Genomic DNA, 26,932 nt, shown 5'->3' with positions numbered 1-26,932 from the left:
GGAAGCAAAGCAGAAGGTGAGAAGGATGAGCCTCTCTCCCAGGGCTCTCTATGAGAGCTTCCCATTGGAAATGCCCATCCTAGCTATAGTCATCTTACTTTGTCCTATTTCCTAATAGCAGGTCACATTTACATTTCTATTGATAGGAGAAAGCTTCCTGTCCCAATTAGCTTCTTATCCTACATTTACTCTTCTCTGTCAATATCCCTCCTCCTGTGTCTCTCTTTATGGCCTCTTCCTGCTGTTTCTGCTTACCTTATCCTTTGTATGTCCACTCAACTGCTTCAATCTGTGGAACTAGCATTTTACACATTGTTGGAAGGAGTCTCTCCTTCATTATGGCAGAACCTACACTCTGGAAATCCCTGTCCATGGAGGCGCCTTTTCTGTATTTTTGGCGTACGCCAAAACCATTTTTTAATGGCCCCCCCAAGACGTGTTCATTTGGCATGTGTTTTAACATGCAATTGTATTTTGTTAGGTATATTTTTAAATTGGCTATTTTATTTAAAATTTAGGCCGTCTTGTTTTTAACATCTTGTGTTTGCTGGAATTTCAAATGTATATTTTATGTAAACTGCTTTGTGGCTTTGATGATTAAGCAGTATATAAATCCTGTTACGTGGAAAAATAAGACTAAGAGAGCGGGACTGGAATCCGGGAACAAAAGAAGCTGCCTCATAGCAAGTCAGAACACTGGCCCATTTATCTCAGGATCCCCTCCTATACCGACTGGTAGTTGCTCTCCCTGTTTGAGACAGGACTCCCCCCCCCCTATTTCTGGAGACGTCAGGGATCTTTCACATTCAAAGCATGTGTTCTAACACTACACTGTGCCCCTGACTTTCCTTGGATGCCAAGCTACCCAGCAAGCATCATGGATGAGTAGGGATTTGTCACCAGGCCATCTTAGAGGCCCACGTAGGCCTGGGTCACTTCCAGCTTCCGAGACCCCCAGCCGTATTAAATGCAGCGACAATAAAATTATGACGTATGAAAACAAAACAAGGTGTTCCCCCTCCCCGGACAAAAGAAATAAAAGAAAAAGGAGACAGACATAATCTGAATAGCTTTAACAAAGTCCTTTCTAGCCTATTTCTGTGCAAATGCACTAATTACTCAGGGAAATCATGCTTTTGTGGAATTTCACAATGATGATGATGAATTCAATTTATATACTACCCTTTATCCGAAGATCCCAGGGCGGTGTATAACATTAAAAACATAATCAACATAGCATAATAATAAAACACAATGAAATAATCGTGGGGGGGGGGGTTCATAGGAACAGCTCTAAGCTGAGTGAGTGTGACACAGTTTGATCCACTACTCATAAAACCAGCTGTGGTGCTTATTAAAAGTAAAAAAACAAAAACAAAAAAACTCCACAAGCATCTGAATGGGAAGCCCCTTTGAGCTTGAGGCCTAGGCCACATGGCCCTCCCACATCGGCCCAGCTTGCCACTACAGAGCACTGGCTGCAGTTCAGTTTCTCTTACCTTTCCGCTGCCTCTGGGTCTGGGTGAGGGAGTTCTCATCGCCACTGGTCAAGGCCAAGTCCGGCTGGTTGTTGTTGGCAGCATCCTTACTGGCATCGAATCCAAGTTTCCGCTCGGAGCCCCATTTCTGGAGGGAGCAGGGGTGAACTTCGCATTCGCCCAGAGCTGGCCAATAGGACATCAGGTCATTGCCATCTACATCTAGAGGGAGGACATGGCTGGTATATTACGAGGCGGACAAAGTGCATCTCAGCAGATTAATGTGAGAATTCGCCAGGGTATTTAATTACGTGCTGGGAGGAAGAATTGGTTAAGTTTTCCATCCTTTGCAGTGGATGGTGCAAAACTACTAGAGATGTGGCACATTGCCAACTCCCACCCCCCAACCCCCGTGTAGAACCCACTGCATGCTGCTCAACTCTGGGGGCAGAGAAATAACAAATGTCTGGACGACACCTGTACTGAAGGTAAAATACAGACCATCAGGTAACGCCCCCTTTGGGATGTTTGCAGAGGTCTCAGAGTGCCTGCATGAGTTGGAAGGGACCATGCAAGAAAACTAAGACAGCAATTAAGTATTTACTTTAATTCACATGCACAATTATTTTTCTTCTTTGCAGTGAAATGCTGGCTCCTTAATCTGAAGAGGAGCTACCCACAGACAAACCCTTGACCACTGGGCCATGTGGGCTGTGGATTATGGGAAATGGAGCCCAAGAGACCACAAGATCTACACTCCTGTCTTAAGATGTGCGTTCCATGTTTTGTAATTGGCCCTGACTTGTTAACACAGTGCATAGCTCAGAGCTTGTTGTGTGGCAGTGGCCCAAACGGCCATAATGAATGTGATAATGTGAACCCCTATAAATCCTTGAATATGCTTCTATAGAGAAGTTATGGTAACCTGTTGCTTCAAGAAACTGATGATTTGGCAAGATGCCATCCCCACTGGGATAGAAGAACAAGCAAATACGTCAATCACAAAGATGCAGTTCATAAGCTAGAACATAATTTGATACACGATGCAAAACAGATTATTGAGAATCAAGGTTTACTTAGCAATGCTTATTGCACATGCGTATTAAACTGGAATGAGGTAATGATTGTACATGCGTATTAAACTAGAATGAGGTAATGATGAACTTGATTGGTTAAATTGAAATCCTTTGTTTGAAATGTTATAAATACCCCTGTCTGGACCTTTTGGCAGGGTTGCATTTTTGTGAAAAGATTCCACTGTAACCTATTGCTTTTGCAATAAACAATAATGGACTCCTAGCTCCTTTTGTCTCTGAGTTTTATTGGCCTAACTCAGAAGATAGGCCATTTTGGGCTTTGCAACATTTGCCCAGCTTGGCCTGAGAGTCAAGGTGTTTCTTTGCCCAGCAGCACTTGCCTTTAGGTGTGGTGTTGGAAGGGTTGGTGAGGAGCCTCTCGCTGTGTGCTGCCCTTTTGAACTGGCGCTGGAACCTGCCGCGGAGATGCACGTTTTCCTCGCTCTCTGACGATGGAATCGAGAGGCTGCGCTCTTCGTCGAGAGAGAGATCGCTGTCCGAGTCAGAGTCTTGATCTGAGGGGTGATATGTAACATATGTAAAGAAGGTGGGGTTGAGGGAACAGCTTTTCAAGTGATGGCTAATAGCTTTCTAGTGCATAAGCTGCCCTCTCCTGAGCAAGCTGAAGTTGTGAACTCAGCCAAACTGGAACAATGGGTCGGTCTAGCAGCACATACCATGTCACTGGTTCAAAGCCTCTAAAGGACAAAATGTTAGAATGGTGGTTCCCAAATGTTTTGGGGCCACTGTCATGGACTGGTTGGATGCAGAGGAATTGTGGGAAGAACCAGCCGAGGAACCCTGAAGGGAAGAAGGCTCAGAGCCCAGGGAGTGGCGGTGGGACAATAATGAGTGGTCAGAGGGAGAAGACTGGGAGGAGGAGGTGTTGGAAGCTGAAGGGGCAACAGGGCTGTGTGAGCTGGGAGAGTCTGCGGCAGACAGCAGTCCAGAATCAGAGGCAGAAGCTGAAGCAGGAGAAGAGGGAAGCTAAGAGGCAGAGATGAGTCAGGCTGGTGAAGATTCTCCCCCTCCTGCTGTGACAAGATCCCACCTGCTGGTCTCCCAGAAGAGGCATGAAAAGTTCAGAGGAGAAGTTAGTTTTGCACAGGCACAGTCTTAGATTGCTTAGGAAAAACCCTGGAGGGGAGGGAACTTGCTACTTCTTCCCTTCCCTAGAAAGGTCTGCTCACTTAGTCACTTGCCCTTGTTCCAGGCCTGGTCAGTGCTCAGTATATATAAAGATGTGTTAAGATGGCATACAGCATTGGAAGATTCCTTTTTAATTTGGGATCTGGAGACAGAACCTTCACCTTTCACAGCCACAGACTTCCCCATCAGAAGCACGCCTCCTGGATCTTGGCCTTACCTGGCCCTGCGTCACGATGAAACATGGCTATGTCAAGGTCTGTAGGACCAGCATGGTTGAGCAAGTTGTTATCCAGAGCAGAGCCTTGATGTGCCATCATGTTCTCTCTGAAACTCGTAAGAGAGAAATACTCAGAACTCTTGCCTGTCTCTTCAAGTGAGAGGCCAGAAATCAATGTTGGGAAGTGCACAGTGCTAAAAAGGTTTGTTAGACAGGCCTAGTCCATGGACTCCTATCATAGGGTGGAATTCAACATAGTGCTAAGGAGACTGTTCTGTCAACACAAGCATTTCCACATCCCTGCTGCTGCTTACCTGAGGTAGCCTCGCTGGCTGGAATGGGTCCGAGCTGAGCGTACACTGCTGACAGAAGAGATGGTGGAAGCTCCCAGGGTGATACGGATGAGGCCGCTCTCCTCAAAGAGAGCTGTGTTGTTGTAGGCGTTGGGACCCTGGAGTAGGAGAGTGGGGGGGGGACACATACACCACAGAGTAGCCTCTCTAGGGAGATGCCTGAGGAGCTTCCATGGCCACCTGTCAAAAGTGGCCTGCCCAAGAGTGGTTCAGTTCTGGATTTGACCCTCAGACTGGAAAAAGGCTCCCCCTGCCCCAGATACACTAAAAGGACTATTTCCTTTAGAAGTAATGAGGGCAGTAGGAAGAAGGCCCAAACCCCTTCAAGGATGCATGCCTGGGACTACAAGGCAGTCCTCCTGCACTTTTTGATCAAAGTGTTAAGGTCTCCTCGGGGAGAGGGCAGTATCCTAGGCTTTGGATGGAGCAAGTTATCCTCCCACCTCCCTTAACCCAACAAGTAAGATCAAACGCAGCTCCCACCTGACCGCTTCTGGTGGATTCCTCGCCCTGACCCTTCTTGCCAAGGCAGGCTAGTTTCCAGGCTTCCTGTACCTCCTTGTTCAGCACACAGAACAGAATCAGTACTGCCAAGCCCTGCGGGGGGAGGGATAGGGAAGAGGGGTTGTGAATCTGAAACTTAGAAATTGGTGTTACGCTGTGTCAGGCCATTGGTATTCTGACTAGAAGCAGCTCTCCAGATTTCAGGCAGCTATACCTGGAGATGCCAGGGGCTAAAGATGAATCTTCCATATGCAGTGCATATGCTCTGCCACTGGCCTATGCACATTTACTGAATCTGAGCCGCAAATGCCATTTATGAGTCACCGAAGATGGACCAGGAAAGTGGGGTGCGCACCATCCACTTGTCCTGTCTTGCATGGCATATGGCAGTCCAAATTCTTCCTCCTTGTTACGGAACATGCACAAAACCACTATTACATAAATACTGAGTGTTAACGATCTAATTACCAGAATGGCTACATTAGCTTTCCGCTAGAGGGAGCAATTGGTCTCTATGTGAGCTCAAGGACAGGAAGACTCTACATAGAAGCAGGCAAATATGAATCATCAGATACTCTAAACATAAACTACAGGAAGCTCTGTGAGTATAGAGATCTAACAAGACTACAGCAAATCAGAAGTACTGAAATAAGCATACGGCCACCACCGGATATCTCAAAATGTCTGCAAAGTCACACGATATTTAATTCGCCTTTAAGTAATATTTTGCAAGAATCTGAGCAAGTGAATTCTAGGGGGGTGGTAGACTAATTTCTGCTCCCCCTCTATATGTTTTGTTCATTAATTCCTTGCTTCCTATTTAATTTTTTTCATGCAAATGCCTTCTGTAAAAGCTTTAATGTATATACAGGTACTTGAAAATAGTGATGTGCAAATCTGGTCAATTTTAAATTCTCTGTTTTTCATACACACACACACACACACACACACACACCGGTCTTAAATTCAGTTTGCCACATTTTCAGTTTGCAATGTGTTTTAAAGAAAATTCCTCACGTGCATTTTGTATCATTTATTTTGATTGGAAAAATCCATGGCAAAATTTGGAAATAGCATGCATTGTTTTGGAAAATGTGAATTAGGTTGGTTCATATTAAAACACGAAATGTCTTGCTTCTGGACTGGGAGGGCTGCCATCATGCATTGCTTGGTATGTTAACCACCACACACTTGCTGGCTGATATATTGACACTTACAAAGCAAGTGCAATTTACAACAAATGTGCCAGTTGAGTTTGCAATTTATTTAGATCTGCACACCCTCAAACGTAATGTAATGGAGCAATCACACCAGATTGGCGCATGCGACTTGATCCAGAGAAATTTGCAACCAGTTCTGTGAATGAAGGTGTAGACTTGTGACTCCCAAACCACATGTGGTTCATTTGGGGGAACTGGTGAGAATTAGTTATGTTCTGCAGGATCGCTTCCACCAGAAGCCACTATCCTCTTTGTCTGCTCTGCCATTTCCTGATTCCTGCCTAACTATCTTTATTCTATCGCAGAGAGTTACCTGAAGGCTGCAGAGGACAGTGTAGAGGTAGTGGAAAGCCAGGACACTGTTGTTGACAGCCAAGAGGCCAAAGAGCCAAGCAGTGCTAATAACTAGAAGCAGAACGAAGGAGCTTCGCAGCGTCATACTGGAGAGAGAGAGAGAGAGAGACGGAGAGAAAGAGCCACCCAGAAGGACAAACACAGAGGTTAGAATCTGTGGCTGAGCTGCAAGGCAAGAGACACTAAGGAGGGTCACAAACCCATTTCTACACAATCCAGCCACACCCATAAAATGCTCTGGGAACAGGCTCCCAACAGGGCAGCTCTTTACTGCTGAGGGCCAATACTAGCTGAGTACTGACAAAACTCACCACTCCTGCCTCAAGCAATTTCAGTCGTTAAGGAGGCAGACAATCCATATGACATTTAGAAGGAGAGCATCTCAAGGCAGAGTGACAGAAAAGTGGAAGGACACTTATGGGGAATGGAAAAGTGATGCTCAGGCACTACAGAGCACGTTTCTGTCTGAGCAGATCATTGTGATAAGTTAATACTCACAGCACCGATTTCTTCTTGGCTTCCTTCTGGCCTGGTGAGCACAGCATCTTTGCAACCAGCAGAAACATCACCCCATTCATCTGGAAGCAGACTGGCTAGTTAGGAACAGTCATGTTCAGGCACTCAAGGGGAAAGCTCTGTTTTGTTTTATATTTATTGTCTATATCCCACCCTTCCTCACTTTCATGATCCTGCTTGTCAACATTGCCCACCCTGTCTTTGAGGATGATGTATTTGGTGAGCTGGCTTCATTGGACTCTGCAAAAGAAAAGCTTTGTCTCCCCCTCTTCCGACTCCAATTCAGATTCATGGGGCAGGGCAAAAGATGAGAAGATCGCCAAGGATGGGGTCACAATGCTTAAAGGCTCAGAAGCCCCCAGAGTCATAGAGTGTGGGAAAGTACATGAAAGTTGAGCTGGATCAGGCCGGGAGCCCATCAGGTCCAGCATCCCCAAACAGATGCCCACAGGAAACTTGCAAGAAGGACTGGAGCACCAGAGCACTCTCCTCTCCTGAGGTTTCCACCAATTGGAATGCAGAAGCATATTGCCCCTTACACTGGAGCAACAGCAGCAGCAGCATCTTGGCTGGTACCAGTGATAGCCTTATCCTCCATGAATCTGTCTCATCCTCTTTCAAAGCCATCCATGTTGGTAGCCATTACTGCCTCCTGTGAGAGCCAATTCCATACTTCAACTATGCGCTCTGGGAAGAACTACTTTCTTTTGTCTGCCCTGAATCACCCAACATTCAGCTTTATTGAATGTCCGCAAGTTATAGTCTTTTAAGAGAGAGAGAGAGAGAGCTTTTCTCTGTCCACTTTCTCCATGCTGTGCATTATTTTATTCACTTGTATTATGTCACATATTTCTAGAGACTGGAAAGAAATGATAAAATGAGAATGAAGGGCCAACAATGGGGGGCAGGAGGAGAGGAGAGAGAGGAAAAATAAGTGCAACACTAAACATTATTGACAGGAAAAGGAAGCAGAGGTACAGCAGAATGGGGACCAAATATGCTGAACAAGGAAAAGGAAAGGCTACAGCATCCTGGCAAAGAGGCTGAACAAATGTGAGAAGCGCTTACCACAATGACAACAGCAATGGGCCCTGCAAAACTCCAGATCAGTTTATCATGGATGGAAATCCAGCAGAAATCTGGATTCCCAAAGCCCTCTGGATCTAAGCCAACAGATAATCCTGTCCAAAAGGAAGGAAGAAGGATCAGCTGAACAATGTATTATGTTCTACATTCCTAGTCAATATACTTCCCGCATCCTTGTAGGTCAATGTAAACCTGCTTCCTCCGTTCTCCTTTGATATACTCAGCTTCTGATGCAATCACGAGCAGGAATGCTACAAACAGAACTCTCCAGTGGTCTTGCTTTTGAATGAGCCAGGAGGCTCGTTTCTATGACAAAGTTTGAGAGCCTCCGATCTGTGAGACTTGCTGCTGACTAGCCACACAAAAGAAGACCTGAAGTCTTGGCTCCCCAAAGACATAGGCTTATGACTGACACAAGCAGTTACCCGCAGCATTTCAGCTGAACAACGGCTGTGGGAACTGAGGCGATCCACACTGCAATTCCTGCAGCTTATGCATAACGTCTTGGTCACATGGCATCACAGAAAAGGCACGGTTTGAAGCGCTACTGTAGGTTTGTTCCAAACTAAGCACGTTCTGCATGTCAATTGCCATTTCTTTTTTTTGGGGGGGGGAACTCTCACTTCCTAAACACATCTGCACTTACCAGTGATGATGGCAGGGACGCCCCAGCCAATGGCGTAGTAGAACCTCATAGCTCCATAGTTGATGTTGCGGGCCTCCGTTTGCATGCGGTAGATGTGGAGGCCTTGCACAAAAAGCCAAGCAAAAGTCGAGAGGAAGAAGTAGTGCAGCAAGATGGCAATCACAGTGCAGAAGAACTGAAACAAGCAAGAGCACCACAGTTCAAAGACGTCCTCTAAAACAGCGTGAGTAGTTTGCCCCTGATCTGAAACTAATATTTTACAACATTTCCCTTGAGATCTCTATTGCTGCAGGAGCCCAATACATTTTGTGTCCTGAGGCAAAGAGCAAGATGTTTCCTCCAATATTCCATGTGCAGGAGCTGACAGGTTTGGCAGCTGAATCTTATTTCAGTACTGGCAATGGGACAGTGTCCTAGACTAAGAGCAGCAGTCTTAGCTGGGGGGTGCAGACCGTGTGGCACACATAGCTCTAAGCCACCAAACATGCTGAACCTAGGACTTGCCTCTTGCTCCTCCTCCTCTCACCTGGTTTTCAGTGCGGTTGATACCCAAGAGGAAGAGCAGCTCAGAGAAGAAGAGGGTGACCGAGATGTTGCAGTGGATGCCCCGGGTGTTGGACTTGAGACCTTTCAGGCATATCAGGAAGGAGAAGGCCAGCAGCAAGAACAGAAGGGAGAGGGACACCAAGGAATAGGTCACAATGGCCAAAGTCTCCAGGTCACCTTCCAGTTGCTGCAAGGAGAAACCAAAGGCAAAAGGAGAAGTCAGAGAGGAAGCACACAGTGACCTGATGGGCATGTTAACACTAAGCCATGGTTTATTAGTCATGGTTTACTAAATGCCAACAACACTTGTGGCTCCATGGTGTTTCTTTGCCAGCCACTCCTGGAAATTAGACCTCCCACTCATTCCCTGCTTTATACATTGCTCATGAGTCAACAAACATGGCTGTCTCTGGCACGTCTACTTTGGTCTTTAGCGATACCAAGGCCCACTGTTTTGCTTTTTTATCTCTGGCTTCTCTGATCACACCCCACTTATCGCTTTCTAGGTCTTGCTGTGACCTTGTTCAAGAGTCATCAGAATTACCTCTCGGTGGGAGCTGTCCATCAGGACCCCAAAAGTGCCAAACTGGGAGCAATGGCAGCGAACGTGTGTGGCGTTTCGATAAACCAGATCACAGTCCCGCGCTGTCCAGAAGCCAGTGGGCTCAATCCTGCAGTCACAAAGAAATCCAAAGAGAGAGGCCTCAAAGGAAAGAGTCTTCAAGGTGACATTTTCTTTTAGAGGCAGGCATGAGGATACTCACTGAGGATCTATGAATTATGCTTGAATTATTGACCTTTTCGGGTCAGACTCAGGTCCATTGATTTTAATGCATTTTCTCTGAGTATAACTAACAATAGCTATCACCCTATATCTTTAAGTTACTATGGAGGGTGCCTGTGAATGGAATTCAGCAGGGCATTAAGGTGAACAGTCCATCAATGCAAGGATTTCTTTTTGTGCCATGAAATCTACCCCCACCTCTTCCCTGCACACGTCCCCTAAATCTGTTCTAGGGATTCCCCTCAACGTTCTGGAGCAGATTTGGGGATGGTGCAGGGTACGTGCAGGGGGAGGAACATCCATCTGTGAAAGCAGAAGTTGTTCCACATGTGCAATTATTTACTTGAAGACCGCCCATTGTATTTATGCTTTGAATAATTTTTATGCCCATCATGGAATCCATTGCACTTAGAAGCATTTCAAATGAATAGAATAATGTCAAGGGCCTCAAAGTAAAAAAGAAGAAGCGAAGGATGGCTCCCTGGGAAAGAGGAAGCAAAGCAACTTACTGGCTGGAGTGGTTCCACTGGACACAGAGGGGCTTGCTGCGGTTGGCTGTCTCCAGCAGGCGGAATTCTAGCACTAACGGGGTCGCCAAAGTGCTCTGGAGGAAAGTGTGGTTACGGAAGACAGACACGCTCACTATGGGGGAGTTCATAACAGGGTTTTTGGGCAGCCTGCAAAGAACAAAGGCAGCTTGTTACTTGATGCCACCTGGCAACACCACTGGGCCCAGAATGGTCCATGCAATGGGAGAGTATTAGAGTGTGGGCTATTGCTGACCAATCCCCGATAAACTGTTCATGGTCCATTCAAGTAGGAGTCGTAGGACTTGAGATGGTAACAAAGAGCCCAGAAGAGGAGTAAGCAATGGGTGGTACCTGAGATTGCGCCGATCCACCTGGTAGCGGGCAGGAAGAAGTCCTCCTAGAGTACGGTAAATTATGAGGATGAGGATGGTTACAGCAGGCTCAGGTTCCGGCAGGAAGTGCTTGGGAGGGGAGGTTTCCACAGTGTCATTGGTTTCACTGTTTAGCAGTGTCAGTGCTGCCGTGCTGGGAGCTGGAGCTGGGAAGGCAGAGCAGGAAGGAACCAATGGTATTTCTGCCGTGCACCATTTAGAGGCAGGACAGAAGAGGAAAGAGGTGCCTAGCATTGTGGTGGTATAATCTCTCAAGTTCTTATACTTTGACTGAGCTGAGCCCATTGAGCCCAAAGGACCAATCATTTGAAGCAGAAGGAAATTCCTCCTCCTTCAACACAGGGGTAGGGAATCTATTTGGCCCAGCAGGCCAGATGTTTATCTCCTGCTAACCCCAGGAGTGAATTCTTGACAGATGGGTGAGATCACACACCTGTCAATCATTTGACATCATAGTGACACCAAGTGATTGGCTGGTGGGGTGGGCACGGGGTGATAGTGACCAAGCAGCATTGAAACCCCCCAACCAATCACCTGATGGGCAGAGGGTTGAAGTCTGCTTTCTTCAGGCATTGACTATCAAACCCTCCCATCTGCCAATATCATCCACCCATTGAGTGGAGGTAATCTGATTAACAAGGTGTGGTTTCACAAAAACGGCAACATGGGCCAAATTGGAATCCCTGGTGGGCCAAGAACAGCCCATGGGCTAAAGGTTCCCCACCCCTAGTCCAAGAGGAGAGCTGTCTTTTTGTTGCTCAGAAGGTGCTGCTTCCCACCAGAAAGTTCTCCTAGGTCTTTCTCTCATGGGAAGCAAAGGGCTTCTTCTGATCACACACTTCTAACAATGCTTCAAGTAAATTAAACAGCCCTTCTCCAAGGCTCCAAAAGAACGGAAAGCTCTCAGAGGGGGTTCCAGCCATGAGACATCTGTGTGCACTTTGCTCTTTCCCCACAGCACTGCCCAAAGGAACATAAATGGGTGCCCAGTGCAAACTGAATGAAGCATGCTGGGAAAGAGGCAATCACTTCTTGGTTTCTTGGTTACCTTGGTCTGGGCCTGGTGGAGCTCAGTCACTTACCTTCCACTTTGTGTGGTGTAAGGACTGAGAGGGGAAGCACGACGTGGGTGTGTGGGTCCCACATGACCTGGCCACGGAAGAGGGTGCTGTGATATCGGGGGTAACGCCTCCTGAAGTGGGTGTGGTTCTCCATGCGGTCAATGCTGAGCACTGCATGGAGGGAAAGAGAGAGAGAGAGAGAGAGAGAGAGAGAGAGAGAGGGAGAGGAGCAGATTTGAGGTCTCAGAGTTGGCCTACCTGAGTGAATGATGAGAAATGGACAGAGAGATGCTTCCAGCTTTGATGGCAAAACATGCATAAGGATCAAGTAAGGCACAAATATACTGGCTTATGTTTATCGGTGGAGCATGTTTGATGCTCTCAGAGTTACTTTCAACAGTGGTTTCTAGCAAACAGAGATGTGCATGGGCAATGTAGTCATAGGCATCTGTTTGTAAGAGAAGGCATGCACTCTGTGGCCTGCTTCGGGAGGTTTCCGGCCCAACTGCAGAAAACATACCTGTATTACTTCTGCATGCATGAGGTGTGAAGCACCTACATGGGACGAAGCCAATGGCTTGCCAACACTTGCCCACAAAACTTGAAAGGAACAGTGTAAGGTAGGCCAAAAAATGCATTCACACCTGACCTCCCAGTGGTGTGGCATTCTAGCACTCCCCTGCCCCTGTGCTGCCTTGCCCCCACGATTGAGCCTGTGCTACTCCAGCCTCTAGCCCAGAAACCCAACACATCCTCAGCAAGCCCATGGCTGCCTGCAAGACAGGAGTTCACAGATGGTGGCGCAGATCATAGACCTTCAGGGTGGTCAGTGAGCTGCTTGCGGCCTTCCAGCAATGCCTCCCCGCCCCGCCCCGAGCAGTGCTTCTACTTACCAATATTGGGGGTCACCACGCCAACAGGGTTGAGGTAGGTGAGTTTCATGTTGCTGGCCAGTGTGCCCGTGTACTCTCTCAGCTGTTCCATCAGTCCTGCGCTGCTGTGGTCATTCTGCAACAATGCTTCCCAGTGCTCTTGGTTATCTAAGGCCAGCACCGAGCTGCCCGCCCGCAGTAGGTTCTACAGAGCAGAGATCAGAGGTGGAACATCAGAGGATGTAAAAATCCACCTCGCACAATGGGCTGCATCCAACTCAGTTCTACTTAGAGTAGACACAAAGAAATTAATGATCCTAAGCAAGTCATGTCTATTAATTTCAGCAGATCTGCTCTGAATAGGACTTGCATGGGACACAACCCCACTGTCTCTTAGAAGGCTGCAGTTTCCAGAACTATTGGGTTTTAAAACCATTTGTAGCCCACCTTTCTTCCACGATGGAGCTCAGGGGAGCAGACATTGGTTCCCAGGCAATCTCCCATCCAGGCACTGACCAGATGGGGAAAGGCTGTATCTCGGTGGCTGAGCACATATTTTTTAATGCAGATGGTCTCAGGTTTAATCCCTGGCATCTCAGTCTTAAACTGGATGGGTACATGGATCTTTTAGGTGGGAGGCTAATCACAGAAGAAAGGTAATAAGTTGCCTTTTCAAATCAGGCACTTGTCTAGACACCTGCCTCAATAATCTATTAGAGGCTACTTGTTTTGAGGCTTTGGAAACAGCAGACAGTAGGTGCAAGAGGCTTTATTTCAGAATTATGCAAGTGTTGTATAAGGCAGATTTGGGGTGGAGGGAAGACCTGGGTAAAGAGGTGACAGAGGAGGGATGGCTGGATATTTGAAGAGCAAATGCTTCTAATCAGAGGGTTTTCCTATAAGCCTGTGAGCAGATGGGTATACCACACAGGAACCAATTAAAAGTATGTGTAGAAAGGGCAATGGGAAATGTGGGAAAGGTTGCGAAGAAAATAAGGAGATTATTTTCTCATGTGGCAGTCTTGCAAATAAATAAAACAGTGCAAGGGAAAAGGGGGTTTGGATAAAACGAAACAGGTGAGAAGAAATAAAGGGCCTCTAGATTCACAAGTTATCCCATTGAAATGATTGTTTGAAAGAAACACTGCTGTCATGAGAAAATGCTCGCAGATTAGGTGCACACAGTGAAAAGAAAGAAAAAGAATACTTGTGGAAACTTGGCACTTTGCTCCAAAACTCCTAATGGCTTCATATAGATGCTAAATAACACTGGGGACAAAATGGTGCCCTCTGGAACCTCTGTGCTGCGGGTACAAAGAGCATTCCCCAGTGTTACCCCCTGGACTTGAACATGCTGGTGGAAGAGGAACCACTGTAATACTCAGATACCTACCCCAAAAGTTGATGCAGGAGGACACCATGGTCAAGGGTATCAAAGGCAATAATGCAATAACATTGAAGAAGCGTTGTAGTATAACCAATGAAGCAGAATGGGTAAGTCCAATGTAACACCATCCTAGTATATGCAGTTCTGTACACCTCGCTTGGCTGGAGTTTCTGCACTGCAAAATTCGCACTAGTACGAATTTCAGTTTGTGTATTGTTTTGGAAAGCGCTGATTAGGTATATTCCCCTTGAAATGTGAACTGAATCAAATTGCTCCCCCATCCTTACCTACAGCTAAGCCATCTTTGCTCAAGATGTTTTAAATATCTGAAATCATTTTTATTGTAAGCTGCCCAATCTAGAGATATAGTAAGTAAATAAATAAGCAAGCCCTGTAGCATGAGCACAGCAGGTAGGAAATGTCCCATTGTGTGTTGTGTTTCTTTGGCAGCATCTTCTGTGATCAGCTTCATAGAGAAAAGCATCTAAGCCCTGCGACTCCCCCTGCCACCCACTTCCTTGAGGATCCTACCTGCCAGTAGGATGGGCGAGCAGCTTCCTTGTGGCCTAAATCCCCCTCCATCCATGTTCCCAGCATGTTCAGTAACCAGAAAAAGCCCCCTCACCTCATTGAAGTGGGCATCCTGGGTGGCTGTCAGGCCAAAGCCATGCTGCCTGCTCTCAAACGCCATCAAGTGGGACAAAAGGCGATAGGTGATGTGAACGTCATTGCCGAAGTAGCGCTCCATCTGATCGGTCACTGCCCGCAGTTGGTGGGCCAGCTTCTTGGCTTCTATGGTGTTCAGTTCCGTCTCGTTTCTTTCCAGACCTTCCAGCTACCAACACAGAAAACAAGGGAGGTGGATGTGTTGGGGACCATGCAGTGCCTCTAGGAACTGAAACATAGCTCCTGTTTTTAAAGAGGCACAAATCACACAGAGAAGAAAGGGGCTTCTTATGATGTTGCTGATGAAGTGGTGGAGATTAGGGACCACTGGAAACCATGAAACAGAACTAGCTAGAGGTGAAACTGCCATTGTGTCCATGACCAAGTTCTAGTTTTTACTGTGTCAATGAGGGAATGAGAGAAGAGAAACATCTAGTTAACAGATGGTTCTGATATATAATCCCCTGGGGGAAAAGGAAGCAGAGGGGGGGGGGAGATGATTTTATGGTACAGCAATATCTCATGTTGAAACCTATCAATTGAAATGAGTGATTACTGAAACAGATTCAACAGCATGATTGGTCTATTTAATCCCTTAATAGGTAAAAGGCAAGTATGGGATTGCGGTGCTTATCTCGCTTTCAGGCCAAGTGAGCCAGCATTTGTCCACAGACCTTTCTGAGTCATGTGGCCAGCATGACTAAAGCACTTCTGGCGCAATGGAACACCATGACAGAAACCAGAGCACATGGAAACGCCGTTTACCTTCCAACCACAGTGGTACCTATTTATCTACTTGCACTGGTGTGCTTTCGAACTGCTAGGTTGGCAGGAGCTGGGACAGAGCAAGGGAGCTCACTCCATCACGGGGATTAGAGCCACCAAACTTCCAATCAGCAAGCCCAAGAGGCTCAGTGGTTTAGACCACAGCACCACCCGCGTCCCTATCTCTTAATAATATATAACCCTTAACACTTGCCAACATCTATCCTCACATTTCTGTATTTTATCCCCACCCCCACCCACCCACCCTGCTTTTCTCTATGAAAGAGCCATATGGATCTTAGGTAGAACTACCTATGCTAAGTTTCTTTACCATGCTTGGTGTATATGATGTCATGTAAGCAGGATGCGTGAAGGCATTTGTTTCTATAGAGCAGATTCCCTCTTATTGATAGGGTGGTAGAAGCATCTATCTAAGTATTTGGCTAATGGTATAACAACGGAGGGAGAAGCCTCACTGCAGAGAGATGGGGTGGGCAGAAGCTGCTCATTCAGCTTGTTCAATTAGCTGCCTCTTCTAATTCCAGGCAACTCAACTGAGTGGTGATTGATCTGACTGGATGGCACACAGTTTATGGCCTAGTCAGTTTCAGCCCTAAGGGAAAGTTTTGTACTTTGAATGCCCTCGATGGGCTTCTCAATTTAGTCAGACCTCAGCATCCTTTATGCTTCAGAAGTTATTGCTGTACAAGCCACTGCTTGCACTGTCACCTTTGCTGTGGGTCAGCAGGATCAAACCAACAGATTTGGTGCAGGCTTTTTGCAGGAACGAGTTCAGAGTTATTACACAAAACAGGCCAGGAAAGTTTGAAAACCACTGTTTTAGCATAAACGTAGACATAACACTTGGGAGAATTCTAGATCATGATATAAGAGAGGGGAAACTGGAGATTGTTTATGTATGCAAAAACAACAGCAAGAATTTTATTAGCACAAGAATGGAAAACAGAGAAAACGCCAACAAAGGAAGAATGGCAAGCCAAACTTATGGACTACGTGGAACAGGCTAAGCTGACAGAGAGGATACATGAGAGAGACAACATCGGTTTCAAAAAGGAGTGGGAACCATTTACAAACTATATAAAAAGACAGCATAAAGATTTGGACCCATTGGCAGGTTTTGACTAAACTTTCACAACTATATAAGAGGTAAAATCAGCAGGGTATAGAATTTGTTTAATAAAATACGGAAATATGGGGGGAAGCCAAAGAGGGGGGAGGGGAGAAATATGGATATATAAATTGTTCAATTAAGATTTGTGGAAAATTCGTTGTTATAATTTGAAAATGCAATAAAAATTATTTTTTTAAAAAAAAAAAAAACACCAACAACAACACTTGGGAGAGAAGCCATGCACTGCTGACAACATTCATTCTGAAGCAGGCTGTATGTGTGCAGCCCGTAACACACATTATCTGCTGTGCAGATATACTAGGGCAGTCAGTGTAGGCTTTGCACAGATACTGTGTTGCTTATGCAGCTCAGAAATACAACTGTGAGCCAAGCAAAGCCCACCCAGACGGGATACAGACAGACAGACAGACAGACAGACAGAGAGGGTTACCAATGCTGAGAGCTCCTTGAAGGCAGGTGATGTGCAGTTGAAGAGATCGGGTTCCAACCAGCCTCTTTCCTCATTGCAGTGCCGAACTGCTGCACCTAAGAGAAGGAAGAATGCTTAAGTTAAGAAACGAGTGACTGAGGAGCACATTCCCTGCTGTTGCTGCTGCCTCCCACTAAGAGATTGTCAGGGCAACAGCATCATGCCAGGTCAGGCTCACTGAACGAAGCATTGGCAATACCACCAACACAGAACACCAGCATCAGTGAGGGAACGGATTCAGAGGAGGCTGCACAGACCCTACATTAGCATCTACGAGCCCTTTGCTAAGGTCACCACCCTGATTTCACATTCTCAAATTTGAATTTTGTGAGAGTCCCCCCAAATGCTGGGGTTAATTGTTTTCAAGCTGGGCCTGGGAGAACTCATCAGTCACAGATTCTCTGTCATGTATCTAGCACATCACATGATATTTCAGTTACCCCATGAATGGACAAATAGATAAAAGCTTTTGAAGGAGAGGAGTAAATATTATGTTGTACAAATCCTTATCAAGCTCAAAAACAATTTCTGATTTGTAAGACTTTCTAGACTACCGTAAGAGTCACTTGAGACGACTCCACAAGGAAGGATCAATGCACAGCTACAGCAAATCAGAACTGATGTAGAATTAAAATTGTATTGGCCAAGCTAATATAGCTCATTATCAGCCTCTGGCTGAATGCAGTCTTTTCTGTTTTTTGCCTTGTGCACTCCTGAGAATGAACCATCTCTCACTGTACGCCTGCAGACCCGATCAAACGAGGGGAGGTAGTTTTGAATCATGATAATGATTTGTCAAGTGCTACTGGGAGGGACAACTGCTCTCCAAACCGAGATTGCATTTAAAAAAACGAAAAGAAAACTGGGATAGTTCTCATACAGACACCCAGTAAGTTTGACCAACTGGTTGTATGGGACTTTAGCATGACTAGGTTTCTCTGGATTGGGGCAAGATTTTATTCCCTTATCAATTATGTTTGCAGAACTGATGCTTCTTTGACAGTGACACATTTGATAAGGAAAGTTGGGGAGGACTCTAGAGGGTAGGAGGCATGTACAAACATAGGGAGAAGGAAGGAAGAGATGAGGATCTGAGTGAAGTATGAAAGATCCACACCCAGGACAAGTGGGGGTGGGGATCCCTCGCTAAACCGCTTTTGGGAAAAGGCAACAGCTCAGTGGTAGGACATCTGCTTTGCGTGCAGAGGATTTTAAGTTCAATTCCCAGCATCGCCAGGTAGAGCCAAGAGATCCCCCTGTCTGAAATCCTGGAGAGCTGCTGCCTGTCAGTGCAGACAACACTGAGCTAGATAGGCCAAAGGTTAGACTCAGAGCAAGGCAGTTTTCTATATTCCTCTTAGATTCTGAGTGACAGCCAGATCAGATGTTACAGGCAATTGTCTAATTTGGAGAGACAAAAACGGAAGATGACGGAAGAGGCTTACACGGACAATTTGGAGCAGAAAAATGCCATCTTTTCTCCACTGTTTCTCCACTCCACATCACCTCCTCCACATCACAAGCCATTTTTTCAGTGGGGAGGAGAGGTATGTTTGGGGCAAAGTACACATGTTTGCACGTAATGTCTGGTTTAGCCCCAACACACCACCTGCATGTTTTAATTTTTTCTGCAACCCAAAGGGCTAAAGACTTGCATGTTTTAAGTCAAAGAAATGTGAGAGTCCCAAATTGTGTTTAAGCCACAGAACACTGCACTGGAGCGCAAGGTGCCACCATTTGTGGCACCAATCACAGCCATGCAGCTTTCTAGAACACTTGAATTGTCACCAGCATCACAAAAAGCCAGAGGGCCCACACTACCAATACCTATACAGAAGTGATATAGATATCTAGTGGGAGCATTAAGGCATCCTTAATGCTATATTCCATATCACAAACAGCACTGACACCATTATCAGCATGACCTGCGCCATCTGCCATCCTCACCGGTGGCACTAGAAGTGTGTTCAGCAAAGACCTGAATGGGAAAGACATCGGCAAAGTAACAACAGCTGTGATCCCTTATAGTTCAAAAGCATGGCAGGTGAATCTGTCATCTTTGCTGCTTTACAAATGGGGAGGGGAAATGAAGTTGTGTCAGGGCTGGCATTACGTAAATCAATGCTGGAGTCAAATGAATGCTGCTCCTTAGCAAGTATGGGCTTCTATATCTGAGCTGAGATCTCCTCTGTTGAATAGAGTGTCCACAGTCCAATCAACTGAGATGCCCCAGGCAGCCCCTAAAGCTTCCACAGTGGAAGGCTACCCATTCTGCTAGCTTAAGATTCTAGGCTCAGTCCTCCACACTTTTTGTTAAACGCTCTCAGGGAGAAAGTCTGGGGAAGTCCTTTCCAAGGGCTAGGATATCACGAGCCCTGCAGATCTACCTGTGTTGCTCAGCTGGTCCATTGGGGTGATGGGTGGGTTGTCCGGCCCTCATCTGTTGCCTGTAGGGCCAGCTATTATGACAGGCTGTATGGCCGACACTGGACTGCTCCCTAAGTCACCCAGTTTTTGAACATATATAACCATCTTCCCTGAATCAAGATCTGGGGGAACCTGTCCTGAGTTTCAGCAGCAGCCAGAATTACAGCAATGAATGTCTGGCCCTTGTGCTGGTCCCCAACCCCTTCACAGAGCGGTGTAAAAAACTACCTGTAAAAAACTGAGGGGAAGCATCAAGGAAAAGGTTTGAGCAGTTAATCATGCAAGGCTCTTGAGGTTAAACAACAATAGCAAGAAAGCAGTTGGCCTGCCTGAAGCCCAAGAACTAGAATCCAGAGATTGTACATGTGGTGTTATAAGGTTGGGTAGAAACCGAGCTTACTCCACAGTAGAAAATGATGTACCTGCTCCTAGGTGAAGATAAGTCTGCATGCAGCCAAACTCTCTTATTTTACAATTCAATGCCCTTCTTTGGCACACTCGGCTGCTTTTTGAGGTGTGCACCTAAGACATTTAAGCAGACACAGATGGAGGCTGGTGCCCATTGGGATGGATAGGGTGGAAAGCAGGGAGGCAACACTACATGGAACCACAGCCAATGATAGATGGAGCCTGCTCTGATTTTGTCCCTATCATCCTCAACCTTGCTGAATGCTACAAGAGCAAAACTGAGACTAAGGAGGAGCATGCTGACAGCCAGTGCCACCCCCTAAACTAGTTGTAAGTTAGGAGGCATTTATGTGGGGGTTGGCTAAGAGGCAGGCAAAGTTTGGTGGGGGAGTGTCCCATCTGCCCAATGGACCAGCCTCCACTGGCATATACCTAAAAAAGTGAAGGGTGAATGCAGCAACTGAGGGTCTGCAAACACGTGTATTTATGTATCTTCATCCAGTGAGCCAGGACTGACTGCATCTCCTTGCTGAGAGCACACTTGGTAAAACACGTGGCATGGCCAAAACAATAAATAGCAGAAAGCAAGAAAGCCAACACAGCAGGCAACAACCAAGCCAATTTCTTATGTTTATACTAGCCTTTGCCAACACATGCTCCATCGTCATCGTCATCATCGTCATCATTATTATTATTAAGTCCTGAAACTACACCAATGGCTGAGACGGCTTTCCACCTCTCAGTTTCAGGACTCATTGGTTGGCAGGGACGGTTGAGGAATTCTTCATAATTCCCAAGAAAACATCAAGGCAGTAAGCAGAAGCGGAAGCAGGTTATACAAGCGCAGAGGGAGTGGGGGGAAATAAAAAGGGGAAATTGCAGGCTATTTTCTGCAGGTTAGTGTCTGGTGAAAGGCAAAGAAGCTGAAGGGTCAGGCAGGATTACAAGGAAATCAGGGCCAAGCAAGGCAAGAACAATAGTGCCAGCAGCCCTTGCAGCTGATGGGGAAAGTGTGAGGTCCAGCGGTGCCTCAAGCAGGAAGCAGGGAATGGAGAAGCCACACAAAGCAGCCCTTATAAAGCAGGTGAGGGGAGGAAAAGAGACAGCAATAGGCCTTACCTGCACCCCGCAAACCTGCACAGGCGGAAGAGAAAGAAACGTAGAGAAAAGGGACAACATTAAAAGTTCTAAAGCAATGCCAATGCACTGTGAGTTTCCCAGGACAGAGTCTCTGCTGAAAGGCAACTGTGCAAAAGGTTCCCCCACCTGTGTGTGTTTCGATCCTTTGCTTTTAGGGTACAACAAAACTTATCCAAAGAGCGTATTTGGATTCAAGCGAGCAATGGCTTAAACAAAACAACGGTCTGACTCCTCCCCACCTCCAATCTGTAAACATTCCAAGGCAACCCATCTCCTTGAGCCTGAAAGACAACATTCCCCCCAAATCATTCTGCCAAATGCTGTGCCTCAATCAGAGCATCTATATGTGGGAATGGATGGGACCACCCAATGCCCTGCAACCCACTCCCCCACTAAGGACAGCAGTAGTACAAGGCAGTGTTAGAACTAATAGGTGAGAATGGAAGGGTAGCACATTTCAGATTAAACTTGAGGAGAAACAGTAAAACCAGCAGCAACTAGACCCCTGACAACCTTCGAAAACCTCATCCTAATGACAAAGGGACACGGCAGAGGGATAGTATTCGCAATATACAAAATACTACTCAAGAATACCACGAACCCCCTAGACACAATCAAAAAACAATGGGAGGATGACATAGGATACGAAATCAACCCCACCCAATGGACCAGAATGTGGTTTAAACCCCCCTTTAAATCCATATCAACGAAAAGAAAAGAACTCACCCTAAAACTAACCTACAGGTGGTATCTAACGCCAAGAAAATCTAACGCCCAGGAACCTCACCAAAATGCTGGAGAGGGTGCACCTCCATAGGCACATACTTCCACATGTGGTGGGAGTGCCCCAAAATCGTATGGACAACAACCATACGAGAAATATGTAAGGTAACCAAGCAAGTGCTAGAAATCACCCCAGAATTGGTCTTACTAAACATCTTCCAAGACAATAATGTCCACTTACACCACAAAGAACTCATAATCCATCTACTCTCAGCAGCCAGAAACATCATAACCAGACACTGGAAAGACCTGTCAGGAGTAAGCATGGATCAATGGTACCAAGTAGTATGGGAAACAGCCCTACTAGAAAAACTAACCAGTAAGCTGAAACTGACACGGGGACAAACAGAAGAAGACACCTTCACCCCGGTATGGTTTCCCTTCATCACACACACAGCCCAAAAAGACAATGACAAAAATCTACCAACGGCATACAAATCAATATGGCTAACCTGATCAAAAACACTCACCCACCCCACTCACACAGGAAACCAAAGACCACCACATCCAATCACAAATGAACAATCACACCCTACGCCAACCCCGACCTCTCTCACCGCCAAAGGAGCACAAGCGAACAACAGAGAACCTACACAAACAACACTGACACCAAACCCTACATATATTAAGGAAAATAGAAACATTGTCACCCCACCCCACCCATCTTCCCATCCCGCCCACCACTTTCCCCCTTTTCTTCCTAATGTCTCAACAACCAAAACCGATTTGTGAAAATGTTACATGGAAAAAATACGAGAGAGAAATTGCACACACCTTCGTAAATCAAGAAAATATTTAATAAAAAAAACTTTTTTAAAAAAACATGCGGAGAAACCTCTTAGTGGTAAGAGCTTACTAGTGGACAGGTTGCCCCAGGAGATGATTGGCTCTCATTTGCTGGAGGTAGTTATTTGTCGATCAAATAAATACTTGTGCTAGTGCCAATGGGGCTTCCTCCCTCTCTTCTCCCCTGTGCCATCCGTGCACCCCAAAATTGGCTCAGGAGGGTTGGGACACTCCCCAAAACAGCACACGTGTGGGAAGAGGAGAGATTGTTTTGTTGGGCAAGCAGAAATGCTTGTGCTGACTGAGTGATCTCCTTAGCACCTCTTTGAATTCCACCCTACATCTCTTACCTTTCCACCCAGTGGCGATCAAGGTGGCTAACCACAAGAATTGAAATGCAGTAAAACACACTAGAACAGCAACAAAAGTACAAAGGAAAGCACAGCGAAAAGAAGGCTAAGACAATGCAAAACAACCACCACCTGTTAAAAGCAACATCAATATATTTACAAATCAGCTTGCTGGATGGCTCTCTGACAGGGATGCTGTGGAGATTTCTGCACTGAGCTGGGGGGTGGGCGGGCGAATGGGCTGGAGCATCTCCAAAGGTCTCTTCCAACTCAAAAATCCTGAACACTGGCAGCATCACCAACACATTTCTATTTACTGTCAGAAATAGTCTATTGCTAGGACAACAAACATCTTTGATCCTACTCCAGAAGGCCCAATTTCTTCAAAATCTTATTGATAACAATGGCTCCCAGAAATCAGCTAGGACAGTGTTGCAAAAATGAAGACAGAAAAGATATGCCTTAGAAGAACGGGGACTAGCAGTGACTTGGGTCTGCTGAAACCAAACAGGACAGATCCAACCAGTCCATAAAGTCATCGCCCTGCAAGTGGAAACACTTACCCAGTGAACCCTTGGGACAAGGCACCACAGCTGTCAAGCCAAACTTGGTTTGAGGCCACCACACCCCAGATCTCAAAGATTTAGGACATGCATCGTAGAGCACTGTGAAGCGAAACACAGAAACGTAAGTCACAGGGAATCTAAGGGAGGGGTTTTATTCCACACAATGCCTCGAATGAAGACTGGGAGGCCTTTGAAGAACTCTCAAAACTGATCAGTGTAACATCAAATAAGATAAAACATTGTCTAAAATGAAATTTCAATTTTCAATGGTATTTAATAGCTTATAAAGCACAAAAAAGGAACCTAGGCCACAAAACTACAGAGGCAGCAGATTTTATGCGCATACAGTGGCCTTGTGAGAAAAATCTAAAATTACTGCGGGGGATGATACAACTCATTAAAGAAATATTAGGCTGTGAACTGCTGAAGGGACCCAGAGGGGCAACTTCCAAATCCTTTGCAGCGTAGACCTGAGTTGTGTGATACAGAATCTGTGCAGAGTTGTGTTCTGCAAAAAGAATTTCATATAGTACTTGAGCAGCAGCAACCGGGAAGCCTCTATGTCTGATAAATGTCTCAAAGATGGCCATGCTAACTAATTATGTTGAAATAAGGAATGCATAAAGGTGGGAAGGTTGGCTCATTGGGAACGATATGATTTGCATTTAGTCCTGGAACAAGAAAAGTAATGACCCAGTTCAGATTTTTTTCTATGTTGCCTGTGCTGTGAAATCAAAATAAAAAATAAAAAAAATTCCTTCCCGTAGCACCTTAGAGACCAACTAAGTTTGTTCTTGGTATGAGCTTTCGTATGCATGCACACTTCTTCAGATACCAAGAACAAACTTAGTTGGTCTCTAAGGTGCTACGGGAAGGATTTTTATTTTATTTTCTATTTTGTTTTGACTATGGCAGACCAACACGGCTACCTACCTGTAACTGGACTGTGAAATGTTTGTCTTTCATTTTAAGCTGCCATCTTCCATGAAGTTTCAGTGCTGAAGCTGCTCTCATGAACAACCCTTCTAAAGCACCCGGAGTTTACTCTCCCATCAACTTGCGACAAAGCCATTGGCGAATGAGAGGAGAGACATATCCCTCTTTCCAAAAATTGGGGGAAATGACTATTCCCCTCAAATTGGCTATTACATTCACCTGACTCCACCACCCTCTGCAATTTATTTGGACTTCCTAAAGGGCCAGAAGCAAAAACAGACAGAGCCTGCCCAGCTCTGAGGAATGGACAGCTACAGGTGGAGCAATCTCCCCAGTTTGAAAGGGGAGATGGGAGGCTCCCTCAGAACTGTTCAGAAACATGCACTCACCCTGGCACCCGCTGGGTGTCACCTCGGCAAAAGGGCTGTCGCAGCTGTTGCACTGCCGGCCAATCACGCCAGGCCTGCAGTGGCACTGGCCCACTTCCTGGTCACAGGAACGGGAGGAGGAGCCGATGGGGTAGCAGTCACAGGGGAGGCAAGTGTCGCTCCCTTTGGGGCGGTAGTGGAACTCCTGCGGGGAGAAGGGAGAGGGGCAGGGGAGGCGGTTAGAGAGCCGGGTCGCAGGAGGAAGAGCAGCAGGGCAGCAGGGGGAGCGAAGGGCAAACAAGACTGTGGGCAAGAAGGGAGGGCTGACACAAGGGAGCCCAGCAAAACAAGCAGGAGAAAGGGAGCAGGGCCTGGTGGGACAAAGAGAGGAGCACTGTTAGGGCAGCAGAAAGCAGAGGCCGGCCCAGCCCAGTCCAGCAGGTCAGTCAGAACAGGGAGATTCTACACAGTGTTTCTCCAACTTGGGTCCCCGGCTGTTGCTAGACTACAACTCCCACCATCCCAATAGTCCTGCTAGCTAGTGGTCAGGGGTGATGGGAGTTGGAGTCCAACAGTAGCTGGAGACCCAAGTTCCAGAAACGCATAAGCTGTTCCTGCCTCCCAGGCCTGGTACCAGCAGCCGGTCAGCTTGGGGACACTGGTTCAGGGTCCCGGGGGCTCAGAAGGTTCCTTCGCTGCTGGGCCCTGCCCTGCCCCTGGCAGCTGCTTTTGAGCGAGAGCCAGACTTCACTGCACAAGTGGGTGGGTGTGTTAGTAGGGGGGTGGGATTGGCAGCACTGTGCCAGCCATCCTTCCTCCATTCCAGTGCTCCCAAAGTGCTTTCGGCCGTCTGATGATGCAGGGTCCTCCCAATCCACCATGCTTAGTAGGCACCAGAGTGAACAGCACAGTCTCTAGCCTGGTTCAAGCACTATTCCTAAGCCTGTAGCATTGGGTTCGGGTCAAGGGGTGACGTGTTGATAACAGGCAAGAAGGCAGGCAGGGACAGGTATTGAGAGAAGGAAATGGAAAACTCTTGCCAGGTGGCGCATAGAAACATAGAAATGGAAGGGACCACAAGGGCCGTCTAGTCCAACCTCCTGCATGCAGGAAACGTTTGTCCAATGTGTGGCTCAAACCCATGACCCTGAGATTAAGAGTCTCATACTCTATTGTCCCAGCAATCACACAATTTGTATTGATTTATTTCCCGCCTTTCCTCCAAGAGGCTCAAGGTTTGTATATATATGGTTCTTCTGATTCCTCCCACCACCCATTTATCCTCACAACAATCCTGCGAAGTAGGCTAGACTGAGTGAGATTGACCAGGCTAAAATCACCCAGGGAGCTTCATGGCTGAGCGGGGATTTGAACCCTGGTCATCTCAGGTCTGAGTCCAACACTCTAACCGCTATGCTGCACTGGGTAAGGAGACCTGAGAACAGAAACTGGAAATGCATGAGAATGAATATCAAGGCAAGGTTTACATTCCCATAGCTTGGTGCAAGCATTATGACACTGCAGAGCCAGGAATGGGGTTGAAAGGCTATATTGTGGGTGGTGGGCAAAGTGAGTCAACTGCTGCCTCAGAGCCTAAGGGGAGCAGAGCCCCAAAACATTTCACAGAGAGAAAGAAAGCTCCGTTTTCTTACCTTACAGCGACATTGCCCATTGGTCTTATTACAGTCTGGGTCAAATCCTTTGGCCGCATCGCAGTTGCAGGGCCCACATGTTGGATTCCCCCACCAGCCCTTGGGACACTGCTGATCCATCCTGCAGGGGGGGGGGAAGTCAGATGGATCCCTGATGTTATACATCCAACACAGAACAACAGCCAACTTTATCAGCCTCCCAGGAGCTTGATCGCCTTCTTGTTTTCCCTCTCTTCCCCAAATTGCATAAATGCGGGTAGGGGCTGTCGGCCACCTGCCTTGGTGGGTCACA

At 46.6% G+C, this 26,932-nt stretch overlaps 1 protein-coding gene across 5 annotated transcripts in view; it reads right to left on the bottom strand.

The window, feature by feature from the left end:
- Nucleotides 1-26,932, bottom strand: part of CELSR3 (cadherin EGF LAG seven-pass G-type receptor 3) — an 84,479-nt gene that overhangs the window by 1,980 nt on the left and 55,567 nt on the right. The window contains exons 14-34 of one of the 5 annotated variants that reach the window (XM_033141011.1): nucleotides 26,641-26,761; nucleotides 25,010-25,193; nucleotides 23,682-23,783; nucleotides 21,179-21,193; nucleotides 17,186-17,280; nucleotides 14,797-15,006; nucleotides 12,806-12,989; nucleotides 11,934-12,083; nucleotides 10,811-10,997; nucleotides 10,439-10,606; nucleotides 9,690-9,834; nucleotides 9,126-9,332; nucleotides 8,600-8,774; nucleotides 7,936-8,048; nucleotides 6,850-6,929; nucleotides 6,311-6,437; nucleotides 4,757-4,870; nucleotides 4,235-4,371; nucleotides 3,921-4,027; nucleotides 2,896-3,069; nucleotides 1,500-1,700 (exon numbers count right to left, since the gene is read on the bottom strand). In XM_033141011.1, coding sequence (XP_032996902.1) covers nucleotides 1,500-1,700; nucleotides 2,896-3,069; nucleotides 3,921-4,027; nucleotides 4,235-4,371; nucleotides 4,757-4,870; nucleotides 6,311-6,437; nucleotides 6,850-6,929; nucleotides 7,936-8,048; nucleotides 8,600-8,774; nucleotides 9,126-9,332; nucleotides 9,690-9,834; nucleotides 10,439-10,606; nucleotides 10,811-10,997; nucleotides 11,934-12,083; nucleotides 12,806-12,989; nucleotides 14,797-15,006; nucleotides 17,186-17,280; nucleotides 21,179-21,193; nucleotides 23,682-23,783; nucleotides 25,010-25,193; nucleotides 26,641-26,761 — 2,996 coding nt within the window. Of the gene's footprint in view, nucleotides 1-1,499; nucleotides 1,701-2,895; nucleotides 3,070-3,920; nucleotides 4,028-4,234; nucleotides 4,372-4,756; nucleotides 4,871-6,310; nucleotides 6,438-6,849; nucleotides 6,930-7,935; nucleotides 8,049-8,599; nucleotides 8,775-9,125; nucleotides 9,333-9,689; nucleotides 9,835-10,438; nucleotides 10,607-10,810; nucleotides 10,998-11,933; nucleotides 12,084-12,805; nucleotides 12,990-14,796; nucleotides 15,007-17,185; nucleotides 17,281-21,178; nucleotides 21,194-23,681; nucleotides 23,784-25,009; nucleotides 25,194-26,640; nucleotides 26,762-26,932 lie in introns of those variants that run through there. The other 4 variants (XM_033141013.1, XM_033141012.1, XM_033141014.1 and 1 more) reach the window with 4 other exon arrangements.

This window comes from Lacerta agilis, chromosome 2 (assembly GCF_009819535.1).
Source record: "Lacerta agilis isolate rLacAgi1 chromosome 2, rLacAgi1.pri, whole genome shotgun sequence".
Classification (NCBI taxonomy): domain Eukaryota; kingdom Metazoa; phylum Chordata; class Lepidosauria; order Squamata; family Lacertidae; genus Lacerta; species Lacerta agilis.
The sequence above is the reverse complement of the archived record's forward strand: the minus strand, read 5'-3'. Positions and strand labels throughout refer to the sequence as shown.